The 17,571-nt window shown below is 45.9% G+C and overlaps 1 protein-coding gene across 1 annotated transcript in view; it reads right to left on the bottom strand.

The window, feature by feature from the left end:
- Positions 1–6,551: 6,551 nt before the first annotated feature.
- VSTM2A (V-set and transmembrane domain containing 2A) overlaps positions 6,552–17,571 on the bottom strand; it is a 169,444-nt gene continuing 158,424 nt past the window's right edge. The window contains exon 7 of the mRNA XM_029068790.2: positions 6,552–7,500. Coding sequence (XP_028924623.2) covers positions 7,301–7,500 — 200 coding nt within the window. The 3' untranslated portion in view covers positions 6,552–7,300. The remainder of the gene's footprint in view (positions 7,501–17,571) is intronic.

Genomic DNA, 17,571 nt, shown 5'->3' with positions numbered 1-17,571 from the left:
GTGAGTGTAAATGGAGAACAGAAGAGGGCCAAGAACTGACCCTTGAGGAACTCCAACAGTTAAAGGATGGGAGGGGGAGGAGGCTCCAGCGTAGGAGACCGAGAATGATCGGCCAGAGAGGTAAGAGGAGAACCAGGAGAGGACAGAGTCCGTGAAGCCAAGGTGAGATAAGGTATGGAGGAGGAGGGGATGGTCGACAGTGTCAAAGGCAGCAGAGAGGTCAAGGAGGATCAGAATGGAGTAGGAGCCATTGGATTTGGCAAGAAGGAGGTCATGGGTGACCTTAGAGAGAGCAGTCTCGGTAGAGTGGAGAGGACGGAAGCCAGATTGGAGGGGGTCTAGGAGAGAATGGGAGTTAAGGAATTCTAGGCATCGATTGTAGACGACTCGTTCTAAGATTTTGGAAAGGAAGGGTAGTAGGGAGATAGGACGATAACTGGAGGGGGAAGTGGGGTCAAGAGCGGGTTTTTTTAGGATGGGGGAGACGTGGGCATGTTTGAAGGCAGAGGGGAAGCAGCCCTTGGAGATTGAGTGGTTAAAAATAGACGTTAAGGAAGGGAGGAGGGCAGGGGCGATGGTTTTAAGAAGGTGAGAGGGAATGGGGTCCGAGGCGCAGGTGGAGGGGGTGGCACTTGCGAGGAGGGAGGAGATCTCCTCTGAGGATACTGCAGGGAAGGATGGGAAAGTAGGGGAGGGGGTTGTTGGGGGGGAGGGGAGAGGCGGAGGGGTGACTTTGGGGAGCTCAGACCTGATCATGTTGATTTTCGTGAGGAAATAGGTGGCCAGATCATTAGGGGTGAGAGATGGGGGAGGGGGAGGAACAGGGGGCCTAAGGAGAGAGTTAAAGGTCCGGAACAATCGGCGGGGGTGACGGGCATGGGTGTCGATGAGGGAGGAGAAGAAGCTTTGCCTGGCGGAGGAGAGGGCAGAGTTAAGGCAGGAAAGGGTAAATTTGAAGTGTGTGAGGTCGGCTCGGTGCTTGGACTTTCGCCAGCAGCGCTCAGCAGCTCGAGCATAGGAGCGTAGGAGGCGGACGGAGGAGGTGATCCAGGGCTGTGGGTTAGTGGAGCGAGAGCGGCGGAGGGAAAGGGGGGCGAGAGAGTCGAGATGAGTAGAGAGGGTGGAGTTGAGAGCGGAGACCTGATCGTCGAGAGTGGGAAGAGAGGACAGGGCGGCAAGGTGAGGAGAGATGCTATTGGAAAGACGGATGGGATCGAGAGAGCGGAGGTCTCTGTGGGGCCGTAGCGAAGATTTGCAGGGGGAGGGAGTGTGAGAGATGAGGCAGGTGAGAAGGTTATGGTCAGAGAGAGGGATTTCAGAGTTGGTGAGTGAGGAGATAGTGCAGCGGTAGGAGATGACGAGATCGAGGGTGTGACCGAGTCGGTGAGTGGGCGCGGTATGGTGGAGGAGGAGGTCGGCAGAGTCGAGGAGGGATAGCAGGCAGGCGGTAGAGGAGTCGTCGGGTACATCCGTATGGATGTTGAAGTCTCCAAGGATCAGAGTGGGCAGAGAGAAGGAGAGGAGGAAGGTGAGAAAGGGGTCAAGGTGGTTGAAGAAGTCGGAGGTGGGACCGGGAGGGCGGTAGATGACGGCGACAAGTAACTGGAGTGGGTGGTAGAGGCGAATGATATGGGCTTCGAAGGAGGGGAAGGAGAGGGAGGGGGGAGGAGGGATAGTGTGGAAGCGGCATCGGGGCGAGAGGAGGAAGCCGACGCCTCCTCCCTTACCGGTGAGTCTGGGGGAGTGGGAGAAGGAGAGGCCTCCGCTGGAGAGAGCGGCGGCGGGGACCGTGTCTTCGGGAGAGAGCCACGTTTCCGAAAGGGCGAGGAGGAAGAGAGAGCGGGAGAGGAAAAGGTCATGGATGAAAGGTAGCTTGCCTGTAATAGAGCGGGGGTTCCAGAGGCCACACTTGAAAGTAGCTGTGGGTGCAAGGGGAGGAGGGGGGGAAGGGCGGGGGGAGGGGAGGGTTTGGATGGGAAGGAGGTGGCGGGGCCCTGGACGAGGAGAGGGGGATGAGGGGTGGCGGTGGGACAAGAGGACTGGGATGGGGCATGGGTGGGGAAGAGAGAAGGGGGGAGGGGGTGAAGAGGGGGTTCAGTTCATGATGTACTCCTCTCATCCATTTGCTTCAAGTATCCCAGCCAGTGGAGCTGTGTTCCTGTGAGATTTGTTTCAGTGCTGGTGAGTTGACAGCTTTCCAAGAGCTTGCTATTGGTGAGCTTGTCCTGTTACTTAATGTTGAGTGTCATTTATAGGGGATGTTGGTGCAACTATTCAAGAATAATAATAATAATGATGATGGCATTTGTTAAAACGCTTACTATGTGCAAAGCACTGTTCTAAGTGCTGGGGGGATACAAGGTGATTCAGGTTGTCCCATGTGGGGCTCACAGTCTTAATCCCCATTTTACAGATGAGGTAACTGAGGCACAGAGCAGTTAAGTGACTTGCCCCAAATCACACAGCTGACAAGCGGCAAAGCCAGGATTAGAACCCATGACCTCTGACTCCCAAACCCTTTCCACTGAGCCATGCTGCTTCTCAAATCTAAGTGTGACTTCTTAGAAGACCGAGCCATGTGGAAATTGGACACAATTACGGTGATTTAGACTTTCAACTTGAAGTTTAATGCCCCACTGTCACCACACTGCGTAAGGGTATACTGCATTGCTGAATTTGTAGACAGCGATTCGACATTTATTGCCAAAGTCTTTGGTTGTATGTAGTTTTTCCAGGTATAATCAATCAATAGTATTTACTAAGCACTTATTGGGTCCAGAGCCCTGTACTAGGTGGCTGGGAGAGTAAAATACAACAGGCATAGTCTGGAAAACAACTTCAGTTTTCTTTAGTCAATCCATAGTAATAAAAATAATTATAATAATTAAGGCATTTGTTAAGGGCTTACTGTGTGCCTGGCACTGTACTAAGTGCTGGGGTATATACCAGGATATCAGGTTGTCCCACACGGGGCTCTCAGTCTTAATCCCCATTTTACAGATGAGGTAACTGAGGCCCAGAGGAGTGAATTGACTTCCCCAAGGTCACTCAGCAGACAAGTAGTGGAGTCAGGATTAGGCCAATAATTAGTACCCAAATTGCCAAATGAAGGAACATCATTTGCATTTATTTTGGGGAATATGTCTCAAGAGCACAGTTGTCAGCATAAAGCAGTACCTGGAAGTGTACTGGGAAGACTTTCTGGTAATGTTTATAGCTCATTGAGTTGGATGAGTTTTCAGATGGATTGAAAGAAATGATTCGTAATTCATCTCAAATTACCAGAGCAAGAGTAGGTGCTGATTCCTTTGACTCCAGCTGCAACAAAATGGCACTGCAGTAACCATGATAATGCCCAGACCTCAAGTGACAAGGAGACAAACCATGATCTTCAGGATAAGAGCTCAGAGTTGCAGTTAAATCTTGTCAATAGCCAGAGATGGTGGAATCCGTACAGGCATTATGTACAGGCCATCCAAACCAGGCTACCACAGCCAGAGTAACATCCAGCTAGTGGACATTTGGCCAGTGGACATCTGCAAAGGCCCAGATGTTTAGTAGACTGCTTATTATCATTCACCAGGTGTGTTTTTCTGCTTAGCCAGGTGTGGGTTTGGTGAGGCGGTCAATGCTTAGATCACCTTTCTGAACTCCATGCCAACTGGGGTGAATGGTGCACGCTAAATGGCTCTGCTCAGCCATTCAAGGTATCTCTGAGTGTTGCTCTTGCTTCATCAGCAACCACTGTCCCCCTCACGTCATCAGCAATCCAATAACCAACACCCTGAGCTTCTTCCTTGCAAAGCACTTTAATTTAGGAATAAGGAGATGGGAAATCCCACTGTCAGTAGAACACGAGTTTGACTTGTTTTGTAGAAGTGGTGATGAATCGCATGGAGTCATCCGCCCTGTTTTCAGCTGTTACTCTTTGATCAGCAGCAGGCATTGAAGAAGAGTTGATTAGGGCTAATATTAATAATGATTATGGTATTTGTTAAGTGCTTACTATGTGCCAAGCACTGTTCTAAGCACTGGGGTAGACACAAGGTAATGAGGTTGTCCCACGTGGGGCTCACAGTTTTCAGCCCCATTTTACAGATGAGGTAACTGAGGCACCAAGAAGTTGAGTGACTTTCCCAAAGTCCGCCAAAGTCCAAGTGGCAGAGTCAGGATTAGGACCCATGACCTCTGACGCCCAAGCCCGGGCTCTTTCCACTTAGTCATACTGCTTTTCTGGCTAGAGTTGCAGTCTGAGGCCATGGGACCAAAAATATCTGTCCACCCTTGGCATCAGAATTCCCTGCTGTGTCCTGGTCCACTGTTTACACAGTTATAGACTGTGGAACTCAAAACCTTTTATCACCGGACACATAACCTTTATCATTTTCTGTTACTGGAACTTTGGGATCTTGACATATTTATTCTAAATGAGGGTGTACTTAGGAGCAGACCGAAGAGCCATAAAATAGGCAAGCACACATGGATGGTCAAGAGCTGCAGGCTTATTGGAACGGTGAACGAACAGGAATAAGGTGTCCGAAGAAATAGAGATTTAGTTTCCCCTTTGCCACAGAAATTTACATTTTATCTCTTCCCTGAGTCCCAAGAGAATCAGCTACTGCTTTCAGGATTAGAGGTTGTGGATATACTGTTTCCCCCCTCCCACTCTGAATCTGAGACTGTCCAAGTCTGGGGTTTTTCTCTCCCCATCCTCACTTATCCCCCAAAGCCCAGTCTCACATGAATCCCCAACCCTCCCCATGAGAGGCAAAATGCTTCACCTTTGCAATGGCAATTTCCATTTCCGCTCTGCTTCAAGCATCAAGCAGATTGACCCTTCCTCACGGGAACAGGGGAACAATTTCAGGGTAGTGCTCTTACTTGGTTTGATGAAAACACAGTATAAACCATGTATAGTTTCATGGTTTAAGTTCATTAATGCTTCCCAATATTAAAAAATTGGCCATTTCATAAATATACTTCAAAACAGTGATTAAAAAGCACAATAATTATACTTGCAACATTAAATAAAAATATAACCATATACCAATGATCAAATATTTTGCATTATATTTTTAATATGAATTAATATGTGACCTCTCACCCACATCCTATCTCTGGCCTGAAACGCCCTCCCTCCTCCTATCAGAGGGATAATTTCTCTCCCCCACTTCAAAACTTTATTGAATGCATATCTCCTCCAAGAAGCCTTCCCTGACCAAGCCCACCTTTTCTTTTCTCCCACTCCCTTCTGCGATCGCTTTTACTTGCTCCTTCATTCACCCTCCCTCCATCCCCAAAGCACATATGTCCATATCTGTAATTTAATTATTTATATGAATGTCTGTCTTCCCTTCTAGACTGTGAGCTTGTTGTAGGCAGGAATGTGTCTGTTTGTTGTTATAGTGTACTCTCCCAAGCACTTAGTACAGTGCCCTACACATAGTAAGCTCTCAGTAGATACTGTTGATGGTGATAATAATAATGTTGGTATTTGTTAAGCGCTTACTATGTGCAGAGCCTGTTCTAAGCGCTGGGGGAGATACAGGGTCATCAGGTTGTCCCACGTGAGGCTTACAGCTAATCCCCATTTTCCAGATGAGGTCGCTGAGGCCCAGAGACGTTAAGTGACTTGCCCAAAGTCACACAGCTGACAAGTGTCAGAGTCAGGATTCGAACCCCTGACTTCTGACTCCGGCTCTTTCCACTGAGCCACGCTGCTGATGGTGATGATGGAGACATGGGCCTGGGATTTTGCCCTGGGAAAGATATGGATAGATAGATAGATAGATAGATAGATAGATAGATAGATAGATAGACAGACAGATCTTTATATAGTTGGCCTTTTTTTGTTTACGGTATCTGCTATGCACTTAGTATGTGCCAAGCACTGTACTAAGCACTGGGATAGGTTCCAGCTCTGGGAACTGCATGACTTAGTGGCTAGAGCACGAGCCTGGAAGTCAGAAGGTCATGAGTTCTAAGCCCAGCTCTGCCACCTTTCTGCTGTGAGGCCCTGGGCAAGTCACTTTAATTTTCTGTGCCTCAGTTTCCTCATCTGTAACAGAGGCATTAAGATCGTGAGCCCCATCTGGGACAAAGACTGTGTCCAATTCAATTTGCTCGTATCTACCCCAGACTTTAGTACAGTGCCTTTAGTACTGGCACATAGTAAGCGCTTAACAAAAACCACAGTTATTACTATTATTAGAGCATGGGCCTGGGAGTCTGAATGTCATGGGTTCTAATCCCGGCTCCACCACTTCTTTGCTGTGTGACCTTGGGTAAGTTGTTTCACTTCTCTGTCCTTCAGTTACCTCATCTGTAGAATGGGAATTGAGACCGTGTCCCCCACGTGGAACAGAGACTGTGATCAACCCAATTTGCTCGTATCGACCCCAGCACTTAGAACAGTGCCTGGCACGTACTAAGCGCTTAACAAATACCACAATTATTATATAAACAAATCAGGTTGGACACTGTCTGTGTCCCATGTGGAGTCCACAGTCTTAATCCCCATTTTACAAATGATATTACTGAGGCCCAGAGAAGTTAAACGACTTGCCCAAGATCACACAGCAGACAAGTTCATCTATGTATGCATGTGTGGCTGAAAAGGCCAGTATGGGATCCCCAATCCCAGTTACATTAGGCACCCCAAAAATTGCCTTGTGTTGTTGTGCTTAATGTTTGTAGCACCTGTCATTATTTTTCTGATGCTAGGAATAACCATCATAGGGATACTTTGGCTGAAAGCTTGTTTTCTGCTTTCATTTCTTTACCTGATGCCCAGCCAAAATGAAATAAAAGTGAAAGAGATGTCTTCATTGTGAGGACTTCTTTCTCCAGAAAGATGGAAGAGGAGTGGATACCTACTAGTCCTTCTGTAGGAGCAGTGACATACATCATTGACATCAGCCAACTTCCCTCAAGGCCCTGTGAAAAAGCTTCTCATTGGTGAGGCTTCTGTTATCATTGGGCAATTACTGAAAAGCTGATAGGTTATAAACCCAATTCATAAAAGCACATCACTAGAAAATCCCAAGCATTGTCTGCACCTCAATAGGAGTTAGAGGTAAATTTGATGTAAAGCACTCACGTAGAGGGAGTTATTACTGTTGCAAACATCCTGAATATGAAGGTAGAATGTGCCGTCATTTACCATGGGGAAGCCTGAGGTTTCCCTCTTGCTCTCCTTTGTCAAATTGCTCAGGAAAACCAACTGTTTGCGATTCCTCACCACTGAGCCACCACGTTTCTCTGTTACTACAGTAAGTGTCCGTAACAGTTTCTACTCTAATTATCTGTATAGTTTGTAGTTGGGAATTTTTCTAAGGATGGTAAGGAACAGAGTCATTTGATTTGTAGTCACCGACAGTCCAACTGCATGGATGACTAGGCCAAACATGTCGATTAGGGTTTGAAGAGCCCGAGGAAAAGTAGGTTGCGGGAGGGACCAGGAGGCCGTGGCAGGGTCAATGATTTTCACCAACTGGGGACCTAAAAAAAGAACAGGTGAATTTCAACAAGGACAAGTTCAAGGGAGAGTTCTTAGGGGAAGTACTCAATCAGCACAAATGCTAAACAGGAAAGACTAGCCAGACATAAACAGAACAGAAAAAAATGGGGTCAGAATCGACCAAAAGATGACTGAGTCAGCAATGTAGTGTCACAGATGAGAGATAGCAATATGGCTTTGCAATGAGTCAGTGCGAATCACATGTTCCTTCATGGAGTTCGTGAAATCACCCTTGTTCATCAGCTAAAAGAGGGTAATGTGCTACTAGGACTCACTTCACTATTCTGCCCAGTAGGATTATGTGGAAACCAACTCTTAACCAACCTTACTCCATTTTGCTTTCAGTCACCATTTTTTGAATTAATCTACCCTGTTTTCCTAAATCATACTTCAGCCACACCCTTCCCCTGTCATCAATTTCAGCCACACCCTGCCCTCCTTTAAGAAGACTGGAGCCATACTTAACTGGGGTCTGTTGTTGGTGTGAAGAAATACTAGCTCATTACTGACTATGAATATCTACCTCTCCCCAGCTTTCGGGGATGAGGTTGGACCTAGTTTTGGGCAGCAGGGAGTGTCTGTCCTCATCCATACAGATCTGTATTTAATATTAAAATATAAGCTATTTTACTAAATATATAAACTATATTACTAAATATAAATATAAACTATTTTACTAAATATTAAAATATAAACTAAGGGAATATAAAATTCCCTTTTGCTATGTTGCTGGAACTTGATTTTTTTTAGACTCAAGTGTTAAGATGAGGTTGTGCAGAAAGGTTGCTTCTGAAGGATCATATCCTTCGATACGCCTTCTTAATGGTAATAATTATTGTGGTATTTGTTAAGCGTTTAGCATATGCCAAATACTGAATAAAATAGTAGGGTTAATGCAAAATAAGGAGATCAGTCACCATCCCTGCTCCATATAGCACTTGAAAGGAGAACAAGTATTTTGTCTCCATTTTATAAACGAGCAAACTGGGGTACAAACAAGCTAAGCGACTTGCCCAAGATCACAGAGCAGGCAAGTAACTGATCCAGAGTTAAAACCCAGGTTTTGTTTTGTTTTTTTCTTATGGTATTTGTTAAGTGCTTACTATATGCCAGGTACTGTGCTAAGCACTGGGGAGCTACAACCTGATCAGGTTGGACACATTCCATAACCCACATGGGGTTCACAGCCTTAATCCCCATTTTACAGATGAGGTAACTGAGGCACTGAGAATTGAAGTGATTTGCCCAAGGTCACATAACATGTAGGTGAAGACCAGGAATTAGAACCCAGTCCTCTGACTCCCAGGCCCATTCTCTAGGTAATTCTGCTTCTCTAATCCTAACCCAACCTTGCGATAGAGTTGCCAGTTGCTGTCTGACAGTTAATCTTGTGGTGGCATTTATGTGTTTCTCCCTTCACCTCTCCTATCCCCAAGCCCAAATGTGTGTGACTCTCAATTCTCTCTCATTCGTTCCCTCCTACCCGCTGTGCATCTGGCCTTGAACCACATCACCCACTGATTTGAGAAGCAGTGTGGTTTAGTGAACTCTGGGAATCAGGGAACCTGGGTTCTAATCCCAGTTATGCTATTTGTCTGCTCTGAGACCTTGGTCAAGTGATTTAGCTTTCTGCCTCAGTTATTTCATTTGTAAAATGGGGATTAACTCTTCCTCTCTTCAATTTAGACCCTCATGTGGGACAGAGACTATATCCAATTTGATTATCTTGTATCTACCCCAGAGTTTAATAGCACCTAGTAAGCACTTAACAAGTACCTTTTAAAAAGTCTGTTAGACCACAGCTATTCCCATGTTGAAAACCCTGCCAAAATTTCACTCTTCCAACAGGACTTTCCTGATTAACTCCCAAATCACATCATTCTGGCAGCCATGTTCAACTATTATTTACTTTAGCCTTTCCTCTGAACTTGTATATATATGTTATAGTAAAGGTATTTATTGAGAGCACCTACTGAGTGGAATTAATTGAACTAAGAACTTGGTAATGTGAAGCAGAATCAAAAGACACTTTCCCTGTATACAAGGTCCTTACCCTCTAATGGGGGAGACAAATAAAAACTTTTTTCACGAATAAGATAAGCTGAATGAATACAACCAACTGATAATGCATAAAAGTGGAGAGAAGGCATACATAAAGAAATATGTAAGTGCTCAAAATCACTAGTGGGTTGATGCAATGGGCTTTGGGAAAAACTTAATGGAAGAGGTGGGATCTTGGGAGAGCTCCAAAGTTGGGGAAAGATGGGAGATGGTTTAAATTGGTGGAATAGCATGCTGGAGGAGAGAGAGGCAGGAGAATTGAGACTGGAGGAGTCCAGGTGGGGAGGAAGCTGGATTTCAGGAGATTGAGAGGGACTTGGAGAAGAGGAGGTTGAGACGGCAGGAGTAAGCTCCTGGTTCAAGGAATTTGAACAGAATTGCTAAGGGCCAATGGGGTCAAGGCAGGGTTTTGGAATAGTATTTTTTAGGGTAGGAAATATGTTGGTGTGTTTGAAAGTGAAGTGGAAGGAACCACTGGAGAGAGCAGTTAAAGGTGACTGTCAGAGAAGGGTGAGTGCAAATATTTTAATAAGATGCTAAGTGATGGGGTTGAAGGCACAAGTAGTGGGGGTGGATGTCAAAAGGAGGCAGGAGATCTCCCCTTGAGAGATGGCTGGGAATGATGAGAGATTGGGTGGAGGAGTAGGAGGGGCAGAGACTGGGGAGGTGAGAGGGAGATTTTGGGGAGTTTACATTTGATGGTTTCAATTCTTTTGATGTGAGGATAAATTCCAGATGGACACGATCTGTCTGGTGACCAAATTTCTTCCAGTAGCTCTCTATGGCTAGACCACAAGAGCACAGGAAGAAAACTGTGATGGTGATCCAGAGGTAAAGATCGGAGGTTTATCAACAGAGGGATCAGGGTGTGAGGAGGTGCAGTCACTGGTGAGTTTAGAGTTGAGTGTGGAATTGAACGTCAAGTAGGGGGAAGATTGGGGAGCATATCAAATGGGGGAGATGGCTGGGGATAAGTGGAGAGAGTCAAGAGATGGAAGCCTCTGTGTGGGGGGTATTGAAGGGAAGAGGTGTTTAGAAGGGAAGGTGGCTGAGGAAGTTATTAAAAAATGAAACCGACAGGCATGTGGTGAATCTAGAAGTAAGGAGATGTGCCCCGAGTTTTACTCACACTGGAGAAGATGAGAAGAGTCTGATTCTCCCATCTGAGACATCCCAGAGTTCAGCCACATTCCCTCTCAGGAGTGCCACAAAACTGCACAAACTTCTCACCCCCATCCCTCCACCCCCACCAGGTTATCTGTGGTCAGAGGACAGCTGCTTCAAAGGGACAACCCCTGAGCTGGCTCCATGCCTTTCCTGAACACCAATTTCATTCTCCCCCAACTCAGTAGGCCAAGGCTGGGAGGGGAGCAGACATGGAGGCTAAGCTGATGTCAGATCCCCACCAAGCCCCTGGCAGAGCCTGCTTGAACTCTGATGGGCCTTCAAAAATACAGTCACTAAATCTGTGCTGCATAATCTCCCTTCCTGAGTAGTGGGGCAAAGGCTCCTCCTTCGGGCATACAAGCAGCTCTGCCCAGGGCTATCAGGCTCATTAGTAGAATTTAAGAAGACAGGTGGACATTTACATATTTCCCAAACAACCACCAGAGCACAGTAGTATTCAACTCAGGGAGTTTATGAGTTCTCTTTGGTCTGGAAACCAAGATCATTTTACTTGGATTTCAAATGAAGTTTTTCTTTTTCTGATCCTCCATTATTATTCCATCATTTATTTGTGACTGTCATTTTCTGGATTTGGGTGGGTCTTCTTGCAAGTTTGGAAATAGCTGTTGGATTCCTCCTTCAAGCAAAGATCAATACTGTGAGCCTCAATGTCCTCCATTTGAAGGGTTTTGACAGAGGAATAATTGGAATTCAAAATGGCAAAGGCTTGTTTCAGAAACAGCCTTTTACAATAATGGAAAATTAATGACAGAAAGAAATAGTGAAAGGGCCTGAAGGAATTCCATTTCTCTCGTATACTCAGTGTTACATTTTGACTGATTTGAAGCTATATTCTAAACACAGATTAGTTCATTTATCTGACATTCATACACATTTATATGGAATTGTGTTATATGGGCTTCTCCATCACTGGTATTCTGTTCACCTTGTGATTGACCCTTGTTCTGCTGCACTCCACTTAGCATGCCAGTTATTGCAAAATCATCCCGGGAAAGGAAGACGGTGGTGTGACTGCATTTCACTTCTGAGATTGTGACCAGGAAAGATTGATGGGAATGACTTATTCAGATCATGTGGAGAATATTTAACATTATGATTGGAAATTGAATGTTTATCTTCTACTGCTTAGAGAGTTTGTGTTTTTGAGGGTTCCATTAAATCCATCACTATGGGATGTCACCATGACCTCTGTCTTCAAGAAGGGAGAGAAAGCTGACTTTGAAGATTACGGTGACATTTCAGTGTTCTCAATTATTGGTAATACTCTCTTCTTAGACTAAGAAACAACATCATTAACTCTCTACTCCTAGAATTGTAACCCAACTTCAGACCTGAGGGGGACCCAGCAAGAATGAGTTTTATGGCATTTGAGATACAGGAGAATTGCAGGAAATATCAAGGTTTCCACACATTCTTATACACGACTCTCCCTGATATTCAAAGAAGACACCACTGCAGGTGAAATTCACTTATGGATGTGTGTGTGTATGGCTGAAAAGGCCAGCGCAGGACCTACAGTCCCAGATACTTTGGGCACACAAAAGCCTGTCATTTGATGTGCTCCATATTTGTTGTTTGGTGACAAACTAAATATGGGTATTGAAACAGAGATTATACCAAAGATGTGGACGTTAGCAACGGTGGGGAAGGGGCAGTCGTGTTTTCAACTGTGATGGGACAGTTAGAGGGAGGAGAGGCTTTGTTAGGGAAGCCAAGGAATTTAGTTTGAACTATGTTGAGGTGTGAGTGGATTATCCATGAAGAGATGTTTGGCGGCAGGAACAAATGAGAGATTGTAGTGGAAGTGAACTCCTGAAGCTAGTGAGGGAGATGTAGGACTCATCCAAAAAGAGGTGGGAGTGGATGAGTTTTATGAAAGAATGAGTGAAAAATGAGAAGGGAAGGAAACCTATAACAGAGCCCTGAGGGACACCCACGGCTAAGGGTGAGAGGTGGAAGAAAAACTAGTGAAAGAGACTTTGAAAAAGTGGGCAGATTGGTAAGAGAAGAACCAATAAGAAAATGTGTCAGTAAAATGTGTCAGAGAGAGGTCCACAATGTCAAAGTCAGCTAAGAGGTCAAGGAGGACTAACAAAGAATGGAGTCCATTAGTAATGTCAAGGAGGAAGTCACTGGTGACTTGGAGAAAGTGTTCTCAGTTGGGTCAGGAGGGCAGAAAACAGATTGTAGAGGAAAAAGAGGGGAAATAAATGCAATAGATATGTGTCACCCAAGCAAGGAGTGAAACCATTAATAGGAGAAGGAAGATGGAGTGAGAGCTGGAGGAAGCAGTGGGATCTACAAATTATTATTATGTTTTTAATATATATGAGACTGCTACCATTTCCAGAGAGGGGTCTCATAGAAAACACTAGTCTTCTAAGGCTCATTCTAGGGCTTTGTTCCCCCTCCCATCTGGATAGTCTCTGCACATGTCCACATGTCCATGCACTGAGCCCTTGTAGCCTGAAGACCTGGGCTTTTAATCCACTTTCCCATTTGACATCCCTGTCATAACCTACCCCTAGTGAAAGTGGAGAGCTTCCTCTGCCCCTACCTCAGAAGATCCTATTGACAGGAAGACTTCATGACCAGTTAATAGCCGCTGAGCTGCCAGTTGGCTTCTGCTGCTTATCACTGGTCATCAGGCAGGAAGTCCGCTCCATTTTGTCTGCAGTGATGCTCATACCTCACTCTTGGTTCCGCCTCTAATGTTTTTGCCGGTGGGAAAATCTCTGCAAGTCTTCCTTGGTGACCTTGAAGACTGCTTCAATATCTCCTCCCCATAGTCAAATTCTCCATTTTGGAGCCACTGCTGTCATCTGGTGGAAGGGGAAAACCCCTTAAGTCAAAGGGTTGGGAGAATATCATCATCAATGGTATTTATTTAATGTTTTCTATTTGCAGAGCACAAATGCTTGGGAGAGTACCATACAACAGAATTGGCAGACACATTCCCTCCCCACAATGAGAATATGAGGTCCTGGATTTGATCCTGATACTGTCTGTGAGGGATAAGGGAAGGGTATCACCATAGGTGTGGGGAATTCGGGCCACTGGAGCGGGAGTCGTGCAGTGGGGTCCAAACCCAGGACTGAGAAGGAGAGGGGAGTCATGTCATTTTAACCTGGTGTTGTCCATGGTGTAGACTACTGCAGATCTCATTCATTCATTCTTTCAATTGTATTTAATGAGCACTCACTGTGTGCAGAGCACTGTACTAAGCACTTGGGAGAGTACAACAATAAACATTCTCTCCCCACAACAAGCTTACAGTCTAGAGGGGAGATAATTTTGGTATTTGTTAAAGTGCTTACTATGTTCCAGGTACTGGCCTAAGCACCGGCATGGATATAAGCAAATTGGGTTGGACGTCCCTTTCCCATTCGGGGCTTAAGTCTAAATCCCCATTTTACAGATGAGGTAACCGAGGCACAGGGAAGTGAAGTGATTTGCTCAAGGTCATGCAGCAGACAAGTGGCAGAGCCAGGATTAGAACCCATGACCTTCTGACTCCCTGGCTTGTGCTCTAACCATTACGTCATGCTACTTCTCAGTTCTCAGTTCTCAGATCTCGGTTCTGGGGCTGGGGACTTAGGGTGTACCGTGGTACCTTGGTGGGGAGGTGCGTGCAGGCTGCTGGGTCCAGTCCCATGGTGGAACCCAACTCAGGATTGGGGGGTGGGGGAAGGGTAGTCTGCAAGTATCCCATACTGGTAGTATCTCCATGCTCTGCTGCAGAGCTCAGCCCCGGCTCTGGGCCTGCATCACAATACCCACCGGGTGCGGGGAGAAAGCATGGACTACTGGAGGCAGGCCTGCAGAAGCAACAGAGACATGAGTATATCTGAAGGGGGAGGGGAAGAGAGGGTTTTGTTTGTTTGTTTTTACTGTAACAGAAATGTGAGCATGTTTGCTCAACTCATCTCCCATTCAACCCACACATTCAGTGTCATAAAAGCCTGTCTGTCTACCTCCGCAATATCTCAAAAATCTATCCTTTCCTCTCCATCCAAATTGCTACCATGCTGATCCAAGCACTTTTCATACCCCACCTTGACTCCTGCCTCCTCAGTGACCTCCCTGCCTCCTGTGTCACTCCTCTCCACTCCATATTTTTCTGCATCATTTTTCTCTGAAAACATTCAGTCCGCATCTCCCCAGTCCTCAAAAGCCTCCAGTGGGTGCCCATCCATCCTAAACAGAAACTCCTTACCTTCGACTCTAAAGCTCAATCACCTTGTCCTTTCTGAACTTACCTGGCTGATTTCCTACTGCAGACTACACTTCACACCTCACTCCTCTAATGCCTACTTACTCACTACAGCTCAATCTTGCTTTCGAAGCCTTATTAAAATCACATCTCCTCCACAAAATCCTCCCTAAGCCCTCATTTCCCTTACTCCTTTCCCCTCTGCATCATCTAGGCACTTGGAGCTTTACTTTTTAAGTACTTGATATTCACCCCAACCTCAGGCCCACAGCACTTAAGAACATATCCATAATTTATTTGTTTATATTAACGTTTGTCTCCCCCTCCAGACTCTGAGCTCCTTTTGGGCAAGGAACTTACCTACCCACTCTCTTGTATTTTACTCTCCCAAGTGCTTGGTACCAGTAAATGCTCAGCACACAGTAAATATCACTGACTGATTCACTGAAGGAGGTAGGAAGAAGCCATCAGAAAGTTGAAGAGGGCTGTTATGTAGAAAGAAAAAGTGGATGCAAATGCTTAGGATCAGAGGCATGGGTAGCAGAACTGGACTTTGAGAGTCCCCTCTGGACTGTAAGCTTATTGTAGGCAGGAGGTGCCTACGGATGCTCTTCCAAGCACTCAGTTCAGTATTCTGCACACAGTATACACTCAGTGAACACCACTGATTGACTGAGAGCAAGTGGGGTATCTCTTGAGTTGCAACTGGCAGTAATGAGAGAGTTGATTCTGGGGTGGGAGTGATTTGGGGAGGTAAGGCAAAGACTCAGGGGAGTTCATGGGTTATAGTGTCAATTTTGCACACAAAGTTATTGGCCAGATCATCACAAGTAAGAAAGGAGGACGGGAGGTACACTGCAGGGTTCAGGATGGAGTTAATGGTTGGGAATAATTGGTGGAGGCAATGGGCATGAGAGTCAATGGACATGGGAGTCAATGAAGGATAAGATACAATAGTGCTGAGTAGAAGAGAGACAAGAGTTATAACAAGTAAATAGGAATTCAAAGTGACCTGAGTTATCTTGGCGCCTGGCTTTCTGCCAACAGCACATCTGCAGAAGTGAAGGAAGGATATCACTGAGGTGATCCAGTTTCCCCACAATATCTACTGAGTCCTTATCCTGTGCACAACATAGTACTAAGCCTCTGGGAGTGTACAACAGGGTCAGTGGATGGGATTCCCTGCCCTCAAGGACCTTACAGTCCTAGTTGAAAAGACATACACTGAAATAAATTGCAGGTTGGGGGAAGAAGTTGCTTGTAAAGATATGGACCTAATTGATAAGTGTTACAGGAAGGTGCAAAATAGCTGAGATAGCAAGATAGCTGTGAGAAAGAGAGAGTGGGTAGAGAGATTAGAGGGACCTGTGAAGGTGAGGAGAAATCCAGAAATCCAGTCCTGGGAGTTAATGCACTGATGGAGGACTGGGGAGTGAAGGAGTTGAATTCAGTGGAGAAGGTAGTGCTCAGTGCATGCATTTGAACATCAAGAGAAGGGAGGATGTCCTGGAAGATGAGGACCCTTAAACATTGTAGGTTTTTGTCAGGGGAAAGGACAGTTTTGAGGGGAGGGGAGGGGAGGCAGGGGTGAGATGGCAGTTGAAGAGTTTATGGGTAGAGAGTTGGTGAGGTTAGAAATGCTCCAGTGACTAGTGGAATGATGAGATCCTGTGGATGTAAAAGTTGGTATGGAGGTACGTTGGGGTGGGGCAGGTCTGTGGAGCTAATGAATGAGAGGAAACAGGAGCCCGAAGGGTCATCAGGGATATCCAGGTAAATATTGAAATCCCTAAGCATCAGTGTAGGAGAGGAAGAGAAGAGGAAAGAGTCAAATTCCTTCAGAAAGGTAGAGATGGGGCCAGGAGGTGGTAGATGATTGTGACAAGTAGTTACGGCAGGCAGTATTGGTGGCTGAAGTGGGTTTTGAAAGAAGAAAATGTGAGGTTTGGAAGGGGCATGATGGGGGAAAGCCAGAATGGGGGCCATGAGCGGGGGGACACCTCCCCTTTCCCCTGTCTGTTGGGGGAGCAGGGGAGGAGGTGAAGCCCCTTGGAAGAGAGTGGCAGGGGAGACAGCATTGTCTGGGGAGAGCAAAGTCTCAGTGATGGTGAGGAGTTGCAGTGACTGGATCAGGAACAAGTGGATGATGAAGAGGAGTTTCCCAATGATAGAACAGGCATCCCACAGCCTGCTTTTAGATGTGGTTGTGGAGTGGAGGGTGGGAATGGGAAGGGCATTTTACTCATGATAATAATAATAATAATAATTGTGGTATTTGTTAAGTGCTTACTATGTGCTAATCACTGCTCTAAGCACCAGGTAGATACAAGGTAGTGATGCTGAACAGAGTCCCTGTCCCACATGGGGCTCACCTTCTTAATAACCATTTCACAGATGAGGTAACTGAGGCCCTGAGAAGTTAAGTGACTGACCCAAGTTTACATAGCAGACATGGGGCATAGCTGGAATTAGAACCCAAGTCCTCTGACTCTCAAGCCCGTGCTCTATCCACCAGGCCGTGCTGCTTCCCTACAGAGCATGAGGGATGGAGAGGGGATGGATAGCAGTGAGCTGCAGAGGTGGTGGTTTG

This window comes from Ornithorhynchus anatinus, chromosome 7 (genome assembly GCF_004115215.2).
Source record: "Ornithorhynchus anatinus isolate Pmale09 chromosome 7, mOrnAna1.pri.v4, whole genome shotgun sequence".
Classification (NCBI taxonomy): Eukaryota; Metazoa; Chordata; class Mammalia; order Monotremata; family Ornithorhynchidae; genus Ornithorhynchus; species Ornithorhynchus anatinus.
Note: the sequence above shows the minus strand (reverse complement) of the source record. Positions and strands in the feature narration are given on the sequence as shown.